Raw genomic sequence first — 12,193 nt, 5'->3', positions numbered from 1 at the left:
AATGGCAGTAATTCCTACATGGCTAAGCAGATTAGTACGAAAATTTATCAACAGATAGATCTCATCATGCTGAACACTTCTACATCATAACAGAATTTTGCTAAACCCAACAATTTTAGAGATATGTACGAAAAACTTCTGTCTGACCCCTATGTTCTATTTTTAGCAATAGCAGTGTTCTTTTTTCAACAAATCGAAAATCCCCACATTAGTTCTATGCAGGATACCCCAAAAAACATTGAAAGTTTGGTTCTAATTAGTCAAGTAGTGTCAGAGGAGAAGAGTTATGTTTAATTGTTAATGATGACAAAAGCCAAGGGATGGTTTTTCTGTCTAGTTGGCCAGGTGAACTAATAAAAAGCTTTGCAGAGTGCAGCATGATACAACCCAAGTGGTCGAGCCCTGAACAGTTGGAACAAGTGTAGATACAATATCAGTTTTTGACACACTTATAAGAATAGGAACTTACAATTCATTATGGACACAACAATGGGTTTGGATACTGTATTGCACAAAATTTGAAATTCAAATAAAATTTTCAATATCAGACAAAAAAACATATTAAAATTGATTTTTGGGGTGAGGTTATATACTGGTGCATTCACTGCATGTCACCACAACCATTCTTTTCTTTTTTTTATTATTAGTAAAGTATGAGCTTACAATACCTCTATCTTTAAAACAGTTCTTACCATCATATGGTGGTTTCCAAGAAAACTGTGCCTGTGTTTCATTCTTTACTTGTTTTCCAACAGCTGTTAACTCTCTTGGAGGTCCCGGCCATACCTTACCATGGATGGCTGAAAAAAAAAAAAACAATTTCCAATCATACCACATCTATTTTTTACATGAATAAAGATTTGATGTCCAAGTGTGGTTAATATAGCTGGCCATGAATAAAGCCTTGATGTCCAAGTGTGGTTAATATAGCCTGCCATGAAGAAAGCCTTGATGTCCAAGTGTGGTTAATATAGCTGGCCATGAATCAAGACTTAATAACCAAGTGTGGTTAATATAGCTAGCCATAAATAAAGACTTAAAACCTAAATGTGGTTAATATAAGTGGCTATGAATAAAAACGCAATAACCAAGTGTCGTTAACATAGCCAGCCATAAATAAAGATTTAATGTCTAAGTGTGGTTAACATAGCCAGCCATAAATAAAGACTTAAAGCCTAAGTGTGGTTAATATAAGTGGCTATGAATAAAAACTCAATAACCAAGTGTCGTTAACATAGCCAGCCATAAATAAAGATTTAAAGCCTAAGTGTGGTTAATATAAGTGGCTATGAATAAAAACGCAATAACCAAGTGTTGTTAACATAGCCAGCCATAAATAAAGACTTAAAGCCTAAGTGTGGTTAATATAAGTGGCTATGAATAAAAACTCAATAACCAAGTGTCGTTAACATAGCCAGCCATAAATAAAGATTTAAAGCCTAAGTGTGGTTAATATAAGTGGCTATGAATAAAAACGCAATAACCAAGTGTTGTTAACATAGCCAGCCATAAATAAAGACTTAAAGCCTAAGTGTGGTTAATATAAGTGGCTATGAATAAAAACGCAATAACCAAGTGTCGTTAACATAGCCAGCCAAAAATAAAGACTTAGAGCCTAAGTGTGGTTAACAAGTTGGCCATGAATAGAGACTTAATGTCCAAGTGTAGTTGTCATAGCTACCCATTAAACAAGAATGCAAGGCGTAGCCGCTGTAGAAAGAGTTGAATTACAAATGTTTGACAATGGTATAAATAGCAGATTCAAAACTTATGTGCTTTCATAATGCCATGTGGCGATTCAAGGTTAATGTATCTTAATGAATCAAATTAAGTTAGGTTAAGAATTCTACATACAACAAAAAAGAATCCACAAAAAAAGAACATGAAAAATAAACAAAGTCCCATAACTTCCATAAAAATTGTCGAATCAAAATAGTAGTTAAGTATGATCAACTACATATGGTGACAAACAATCCTACAGAATATGGTCAAATTCCGTTCAGAAGTTTCTGAGGAGTTGCGTCCACAAGGTGTTCATATGCGAATAATGTGAGAAATGAACAAAGTCCCAACACTCTCATAAAAATTGTCGAATCTAAATAGCGGTTAAGTATGATCAACTACATATGGTGACAAACAATCCTACAAAATTTGGTCAAATTCTGTTCAGCCGTTTCTAAGGAGTTGTGTCCACAACCTTCGGACGCACAGACGAAGGACGGATGAACCCCAGCATTTCTATGTCCCCACTCCGCATTGCAGCGGGGACAATAAAGACTTAACATCTAAGTGTAAATAAAAAATTGGCCAAAAAGATAGATTAAACTTTCAAATATGGTGAACATAGTTAACATGGTAATAAATAAATGTTTAACTTCCAAGCGTAGTCTACCAAGTTGGGCCTCGGATGAAGACGTAACTTCAGAGTAAGGTTTTTATAGTTGGCTATAAGAAAAAACTAAAAATTGAAGTTGGGTCAACAATGTTGGCCACAAGCAGACTAACCATTCAAATGTGGATTACATAGTTGGCCATAACAACACAATTCACTATTATGAAAATAATGACATAATGAGAAACATAGGCACACAATGTGGACAATAACCTCAAGGACTAACTCACAGAAATGCATACAGAATCTAAAAGAAAACATAATTATTTTCCTTTGGGATCTGATCTTCATTTTTTATCCTGCAACCAGGCTTTATACAATACAAATAAAGGGTGTTGAATAAACTGTTTACAAATAATATTGTTTTCTAAATTTTTCACTTTGAGCAACACCTAAGCAGAAAACAGGTAACCAGCTTCAGGGTGCTTGCTTTGAATGATAAAATAGATTATCTTTTTTCCCACATAAATTTCAGATTTCTCACTGTAAGATATGCAGGATAAAAACAATACATGAAAACTCCACATTTGTACTTCCTTCAGTCCCATTCACAACCTGACTGTTTCTAAAGCTGATACAAATTAGATATTTACCAGCAATATTTATGTATTGAACGTTTATTTATCCATCACATTTATATCAACCTGATTAGTAATATTACATAAGGATATTAATTATACTTCATGTCAGTTTGCTGAATTTTGATTGGTTAAATACAATGATAATATTCTGCTCTATCACATGTCTCAGAGGGTGTCTATTACCCTCTCGTGAAAAGCTAAATTGGTTGCATCATAAAGACCTACAGTAACAAAGCAACAGTTTAATTAAATAACTATAACAAAACTAAAAAAAAAACAAACAAAAATTTAAAAAAATCTGATAAACATTTCTGTTTGTGAGCATGGAAACAGAGATGTGATCCACAGTTGACATTTACAGTTTCTAATGAATGCAAAATTAAAAAAAACCAACAATTATGAAGAAAATAAAGATGAACAAAAAACATACAAAACTGATTTTTATGGCTTAATTTAAAAAAAAAAATAAAAATAACAATGAATCATTCAGTATAATAAAATAAATACGCCTTGGGGTGACAAAGATTTTCATGAGGTAACAAACTGCTGTACCAATATCTTAGCTATGTATCATTTATATAATGTAATATGAGGAAGACAAATGCTTTTAGTTCATTTGAGTACCTAAGGCACTGTAAAATATTGGAAATTACTTCAAAGTGTATTTAGAACATCTGGGAAAAAATTGAGCAGGGGTCCCAAAAAATTGTTGAAAAAGAGCATATATTGATGAATGCTGCAAGTTTTTTTCAAGTAACTAAGGCACTGTCAGAAATGCCTTCAAAGAGTTTTGAGAACCTCTTGGAAAAAATTGGGCAGCGGTCCCCTATACCCTGTTATCCCATCAGGTTGTTGGGTGGGGGAGGGAGGCATTAGCTGGCTATACATTTGCTGAGAAAGAACATGAAATAAAGTTAAATCAAGGCTATTCAACATTTTCATCATTATCATTCAACCCAGGAGACCATATCATATAAACCAACATACTATACAAAGCAAATATCGTTGAAATCAAAACAAGTATAAAAATGAACGGAAAAATGGCATCCATTTTGAAAATGGCTGTCCAGAACAATTTTCATTACCACCATTCACTCAAGAATACCATATTGCCTAGATAAACAGAAAATCATTGGAATTGGAGCAACTGGTAAAATTGGCAACCTAAAAAACATTTCAATACTGCCAGTCAACTCAGAATATCATGTTTATTTCATGAGTAGCTTTCACCTTCATTATCATTCTAAAATTGGGGAAAAAAATAGCAAAAAAAGCATTTTTATCCCTAAGATCTACTTTTAGTATTGATGGCCATGTTTTTCAATCAATGAAAAATTTTAAATAATCAGTTTGTGCAGGTATACTCTAAGGAACAATTATGACAACTTTCATTAAAAGCACATTGGCTCTAATAAAAATTCATTGGATAACCAATATTTTTAATAAAGTCACCTGAATATTTCATTATAATTAGTTTTTTTTTCGGGTATGCAGGCAGATTTTATTGTAAAAGAATATTAAAATGTTTATTTTCAGCAACTTGATGGCATCATGATAAAGATCTCTACAGTCTTTCTCCAGATTTACTCTTTTCTTCAATAGAATCAGGACTGGGTTGCACATGACTACATTTAATCTATAAACTAATGTATACTTTGACAAAGTTGATAGTCTTTAAAAATTTATTAAACCAGTCCAGGAATGAAACAACTTCAACACCTGACTGTGTCCTACTTTTACATCTGCGGTCCTTTTCACAAAAAATCTAAAGTGTAAAATTAGTCGTAAGTTATGATGTCATAACAGGGTTAAGTATTGTGACGTCACAACGTACGACTAATTTTACTCTTTCAGAATCATTCATTGATATTAACTAGTCAAGAATGTACTAACTCATATTATTAATTTTCTGCATTCATTCTTAATTATTTTTTCATCACTTGTAATCATGCACATGCAAAATGATCTGTAAATTTAATAATAATTTCACAAAAGTTCATAGGTGTAAATTTGGTCATAAGTTTTGGCACTGATTACAGAAAATAGTTATGTGACAATATAACGTACAAATAAGTTAACACTTACAAATTCTAGTGAAATCAAACACAGTTTTTTTTTCATTTCCATGTTTGATTCTGTTGATTTAAACTCATAATGTCAAAACAAGTGATTTAACTGGTCTAATTCCCTCTATGACCACACTGATATTTTCCATATAAATGAAAGAAACACGTTCCAATATCCCTACGAAAAAAAAACATGCCCACATGGTTGAATTTTGCCTTTCAAAGGCAATAAATTTAACAAGAAGTTGTCCAACAATTTTGACTCAAGAAGTCTTTGGTATAGCTTATCATAAGGATAATTTCAACAATTGAAAGTTTCTTTTAATCTATCATAGTTCTCAAGATATTGACTGAAAACTGTTAAAAAAAATCTCATTTTTCCCCTTTCAAGGGCAATAACTCTTACAAGGAGTCATTTAACAACTTTTATCCTTGAAAAATTTTGTAGTCCTGATAATAAAGATCATTCAGCTATTGAAAGAATTCAGCTTAACCTAACGATTTTGGAGATATATGCGAAAAACTACTGTCTGACCGCTATGTTCTATTTTTAGTAACAGCTGCCATGTTTTTTGATGGATCAAAAATCCCCATAATAGGTTCTATTCAGGATATCCCAAAAAACATTCATACCAAGTTTGGTTTCAATTGGTCAAGTAGTTACAGAGGAGAAGAGTTTTGAAAAATTGTTAACGACAACGACGACGGACGACGACAACGACAGCACACGCCAAGTGATGGCAATAGCACACATGCTTTTGACCAGGTGAGCTAAAAATAGCAAAAGTCATTGTAAAAGGGCAATAACTACAACTTGGCTTAATGGATTAAAACCAATATTTGACCAGAGATAGATCTCATCATGCCGAACACTTACCTGATGTCAGAATTTGGCTAAACCTAACCGTTTTGGAGATATTTGCGAAAAACTACTGTCTGACCCTATGTTCTATTTTTAGTAACGGTGGCCATGTTTTTCAATGGATCAAAAATCCCCACATCAGTTCTATGCAGGATACCCCAGGGAACATTCATATCAAGTTTGGTTCCAATTGGTCAAGCAGTTTCAGAGAAGAAGATTTTTTTAAAGAAATAACATTAAAAATAGCAAAAAAACGTTGAAAAAGGGCAATTACTCCAGTATGGCGGAATAGATTACAATGAAAATTTGACCGCAAATAGATCTCATCATGCTGAACACTTTTACCCAGTCAGAATTTGGCTAAACTAACCATTTTGGAGATATATGGGAAAAACTACTGTCGGACCCCTATGTTCTATTTTTAGTAATGGTGGCCATGTTTTTTGACGGATCAAAAATCCCCACATCAGTTCTATGCAACATATCCCAAGCCAAGGAACATTCATACCAAGTGTGGTTGCAATTGGTCAAGTAGTGTCAAAGGAGAAGAGTTTTGAAAAATTGTTAACAACAACAATGGACGATGACAACGATTGATGCCAAGTGATGGCAATAGCTCACATGGCCTTTGGCCAGTTGAGCTAAAAACAACTCTTAGAACAGTACCTCAGTTTGTTCCAGGATGTAAGCTTACCTGGTTATTTGTTTTCCTTTCAAGGGACTTTGGTAGGACTTATAATAAGGATCATTTCATCAACTGAAGGTTTCTTTCTATCTATATCAGTTTTCAAGTTATTGGCTGAAAACTGGGGGGAAAAAGAAAAAAACACATCATTTTTTGCCTTTCTATGGCAATAACTCTAACAAGGAGTCATCCAACAACTTTGGTCCCAGCAGACTTCTGTAGGCCTTATAATAAGGATCATTTTGGCAATTGAAATAATTTGGCTTTATTTTTTTGGGAGATATAAAAACTTCTCACTGACCCCTTTGTTCTATTTTTAGTAATAGCTGCAATTTTTTACAGATAAAAAATACCCACATCAGTACTATGCAGGATACCCAAAGGAACATTCATACCAAGTTTGATTCTTACTGGTCCAGTTTGAGGAGAAAAGTTCTGAAAAATTGTTACCAATGATGACAACAACAGACGTCAAGTGATCTAAGAAGACTATATACACAGCATAGTCCAGCCAAGAAAAATAACTAAACTATTGGTAAACACTGAAATAATGACTGAACAGGGATAATTATACAAGGTCAACAAACATAGCAGAAATTGGCAAAATCTGAAGTAAATATACAGTAAAAAAATCGTAATCCAGATATCAAATACTGGAATTCAACTAAAAAGTGCAGAAAGACCTTCCGTGCGACTATCATGATCAACTTTAATAAATTCGCATTAAAAACTGTGATTTGTACATTATACCGTTGGGAGTTTTATGTAATTTGTACATCTAAGTTGATTTATGACCGTTGGTACAAGGCCTGTGCTTTTTTGTTCTTCATGAAATGGAACACTAGAATTAATCACCCTACAACAGATTAAGATAAATTGATGGTAGACTGAAAGCAAGAAAATGTATGTCAGGATCAATCACAGTGTCCAAATATAGCTATTGCTGTAGCTTCTTTGGTTTCTTTCAAAGGCTGTTTTCATTTCTTTTTATTTGATTGAGAAATTTAGTTCATTGAACTCCTTTCTACAAAGACACCTTTGAAAAAACATGAGTGACTGCTTATTGAATGACAAGTCAATGATCTTGGAAGGTGAAACACGAAAACTGCATGTAGAATTTCTCCTTTTTAATGATCACATGAAATCTAGCCTAGACCAGAAAGCTGACTCAAGAACATGACTGTCTTCCATGAATGGGTACAGATGCACCACTTCTACCTAAGAACCTTTTTTTTTTTCTAAACCTTAACTCCTGTAAATCTTTAAGACTACAAATGTAAAACTGTTCTTAAAATGCAATATTTTGATATTTTAAAACAGGACACATTGCTTGCACTTATTATGAGAATTTTCATTGTGTTATTTTTCTTGCTTCATAAGCCTGTACATGTTCCTTATGCAATGTCAAGCTTAATGAAGAACATTTATAATTTTGTGGAACTACCATATTGTTTGCATAAAAAAACAATCCAATAATTTCTTAATTTGAAGTATTAAAGTCGATTTCTTCAGAAGTACAAAGAACCTAGAGAAAGATCAAAGAAATCCTTAACTAACTTGTTTGTTAGTCTTGTAAGTCACTTTCCATGAGAAGAAGATTCAACCGTTCTGTATGGTAAATACGGATCTTAAAGCATTATACCTGCCCTCATACTTTGAAGTAAATGATTCTCTATATATAGCCTTCTATTCAAAATCACAATCTGTATTACATAAGTAACAATAAAATCCATAAATTTATGGAAAATTTGTAAAGGTAAACACCTCTTTAAATGAGTTGACCTATAATGGTACTGCTCAAGTTTGAAACTATTTTTTGGTTGAATTATTCTCAAACATCAATCAGAAAGTGTGACAAACCATCAGGCAGAAGATATGAGGATTATTAAACCAGGGAAAAAATATACAGTGTTACAGTCATAGTAACTGGTTAAAAAGAAACAACTTCAACAAGATTTTATTCTCATTCAATGTCTACTGACAGTCAAAAGGCTTCTGATTATAGCTCTTATCATAAATAATAATTTTTCTCCAAAGTTCATTTAAAGTTTCAATGTCCTTACTATGAATTCATTCTGTTTCTTTTCAAACCATATTCAGTTACGGACTTACAGGGACTTGCAAACAACCATATTGTAATGCCATAATCAGCTGTGGCAAACTTTGCTTTCAAGTCTTATCAATTAAAATCAAAGAAGCAATGTTCTTCAAAATCATTTATTTAACATGTGATTGGAACATTTATTCAATCTATGACTATGGCTTAAATTCCAAAGAATAAAACATGTAAACTTCTCGCTGGTTATTAATCAGTGGTTCTATCTACATTATTATCAAGGATAAGGTGTTTAATCATGTATGATATCCCTGTCTGTCCTACTTCTATAAAAGGCACACTTTAAGTTAACCTTTATAAATAAAACTACCAGTTATTCAGAAGAGCTAAATCTTAGCTATTTAGCAAGCACTTAGACAGATTGTATCTGATGATTTAACAAACAAATGATCAAGGCTTGAAAATCCTTATTTTTCTTCAATGTAAAGCTGTTAATGTATTATTCATTTAGCCAATTTTGAATAGTCAAGGGACTATACCATGTTAGTATCCAGTATTGATAAATGACAAGTGATCCCATTATAAACCTTAAAGCTTATGATCTCTAAACCAAGGTGTGTTATTAAAGCACTATAATATTTTCCGAAAGGAAATAAATGATGGGTTATAAGAAATGGCATAAATTATATTCCTATAGGTCTACTTTAGGGTTTTTGTTTTCTTTTAAATGTAAAAAATTAACTTAAATCTTTAAAAAATCAAGAACATGATGATGTAGTGGCTAACCCATTTCAGAAACATGTTCACGTTGCACAGACACAAACATTCCAAACAAAAGAAACCAGACGATTTCAAAGGTTTTTTCACTTCAAATCTTCCTGAGTCCCTTCATAATTCTTATTTAAGGTACGAAAACACCAAAATTATCTCATTTAACTGAAATATAACTACAATGGCAATCGAGGCTATTCAAGATGGAGTCCAAGACAATCGATTTCTAAGCCAATCGAACTCTGAGAACAAAAAAGTCACAAGCGATGATAAAATTTTTTTCCACACCAGTCAAGCTGTATGAAAATTGAAGCAAAATTAGAGAACCCTGTATCTGTATTTACCCTTTTACTTACCTTTTAAAGGGAACTCCACTTAATGACTACCTGTTTTATTAAGGAATGTTTCTAATTTTTAAAAGGTTACACAAAATAACCCTTTTTGGATAGTTTATGGTTTATAAAAAGAGTAAACTAGCCCAAACCAGGTTATTAAGTATGACCTGCTCAAAAATTAGAAACATTCCATATAATTTAATTTCTAATGGCTGACAATCCCAATACTACTAGTTGATTTGTGATGCAAAATAACCTGGTTTTCTCCAAGAGAACTAACCAATCAGAAAGTTTGTGATAAATCGAATTAGATTTTAAACAAATAGTCATATATAAAGGACAGTACATATATTGCCCAACTTGATATTTCTACATCACTCTTCACGTTGACGTACTCCCAAACAGAGTGGGGAAATGCTCTCGGACCCACGTGGGGTCTGGGAGTAGGCCAGAACGTCAACAGAGCAGCCCAGTCGCTAGCAGGACATACTCTGACTGAGTTCTTCAGTCAGGTATCCCGAAGGCTAGGCTTCACTCCCTCCAACTACTAACAGACATCTACTAACACAATCCCTGCAATGGGCGGTCATGCAAGATCCGTAAGGATAGTCAAGACCATATAAACCACCAATCGGTATTTCTACATGTACATGCGTAAACCACTTTCTGTATAAGGAATTCACTACCTACTACCAATTAGCATGGTAATATACAAAGTTGGCTATAATTACTAGGTAAATGGTTTATATTTAATGAAGTTAACAAGAAGCCATATAATGCTAAATCAATATCCGTTTCATAGTTATAATAACTAGAAATTACATTCCATTGATCAGGATAGAAATTGGCAACTGTTAGGGCTTTATGCATGTCAACTGGTAATTGTCATGTTATAATAGTAATGCTAATTTGGAAATTATTGCTTTGTTTATTACATCACTGTCATTGCAAACCAAATACAGTAGTAATTAAACAACACGTTCGCAAGTTCACATATCCTATACCCGAAATGATTAAGATAAAATCAGCATTCAAACAATCAAAAACTAGGGATCCTATACTGTAACCTGAAATCAATCAAAAACTAGGGATCCTATACTGTAACCTGAAATCAATCAAATACTAGGGATCCTATACTGTAACCTGCAACTTGTTATTAGCCTTATACATATTTGATGTAAGTAATAAATAAAATGATCTAGCAACTGAAATCTTTCCCTCCCTGCTAGAGAAAACAAGCCAAAAACTGCAAAAATGCAAAAATGGCTATTTTTACCTTTCAAGGGCAGTAACTGCTGAATAATATGAGTCTTTTTCTTTCCGAGACTCAGTTGAATCTGATGTAGATTACAGGCATCATTTCCAGCTTTCAAGGGCAATAACTCAACATGGAGTAGTTGTACAAATTCAAACCAATAAATTCATTGGTAAGTCTTACCATATTGATCAAGTGAGCTAAACACTTACAAAGTCAAAAAAATGTTTTACTTAGGTTTTCTTCCAAAAGTCATTCTTGACAAAAAAAATTTGTAAACTGTGCAACAATAAATTTTGTAAGTTGAACATGTTATTTTTAGTAGGAAATGACATTGTTTTAACTATTTACATATATTAAATCATACTACCAAGTTGAAGCTGAACAAACAAGAGGCTCCCAGGAGCCTGAATTGCTCACCTTGTTAAAGTTTGTCTTTCAAGGGTAATAAATTTAACAAGGAGATGTCCAACAATTTTGACTTAAGAAGACTTTGGTAGGACTTATCATAAGGATCATTTCAGCAAATGAAAGTGTCTTTCTATCTATTATAGGTTTCAAGATATTTTCTGAAAACTAAAAAAAAAAAAAAAATCAAATCATCTTTCAAGGGCAATAACTCTTACATGGAATCACCTGACAACTTTGATCCCTGAAGACTTTGAAGGCCTTATAATAAGGATCATTTCAGCAATTGAAAGAGTTTGGCTAAATCTAACAGTTTTGAGTTATATGCGAAAAACTACTGTCTGACCCTTATGTTCTATTTTTAGTAATGGTGGCCATGTTATTCCTCGAATCAAAAATCCCCACATCAGTTCTATGCAGGATATCCAAAGAAATATTTATACCAAATTTGGTTTCAAATGGTCAAGTAGTGTCAGAGGAGAAGATTTTTGAAAGAAATAACATTGAAAATAGCAAAAATCTTTGAAAAGGAGCATTAACTCCAAAATGGCTTAACAGATTAAAACCAAAACTTGATCAGAGATAGACCTCATCATGCTGAACACTTTTACCCTTGTCAGAATTTAGCTAAACCTAAAGGTTTTGGAGATATATGCAAAAAACTACTGTCTGACCCCTATGTTCTATTTTTAGTAACGATGGCTATGTTTTTCGACAAATCAAAAATCACCACATCAATTCTATGAAAGATACCCAAAGGAACACTTATACAAAGTTTGGTT

The 12,193-nt window shown here is 32.9% G+C and overlaps 1 protein-coding gene across 2 annotated transcripts in view; it reads right to left on the bottom strand.

Annotated features, from left to right (window-relative positions):
• The window catches only part of LOC148627321 (uncharacterized), a 110,289-nt gene that overhangs the window by 59,956 nt on the left and 38,140 nt on the right, over window positions 1–12,193 (bottom strand). For both annotated transcript variants that reach the window (XM_088571315.1, XM_088571316.1), the window contains one exon: window positions 693–800. In XM_088571315.1, the coding sequence (XP_088427441.1) occupies window positions 693–800 (108 nt within the window). The remainder of the gene's footprint in view (window positions 1–692; window positions 801–12,193) is intronic.

The sequence above is a fragment of the Perna viridis genome, chromosome 1 (genome assembly GCF_037379345.1).
Source record: "Perna viridis isolate PV_CMFRI_1.1 ecotype Kerala chromosome 1, ASM3737934v1, whole genome shotgun sequence".
NCBI lineage: Eukaryota > Metazoa > Mollusca > Bivalvia > Mytilida > Mytilidae > Perna > Perna viridis.
The sequence above is the reverse complement of the archived record's forward strand: the minus strand, read 5'-3'. Positions and strand labels throughout refer to the sequence as shown.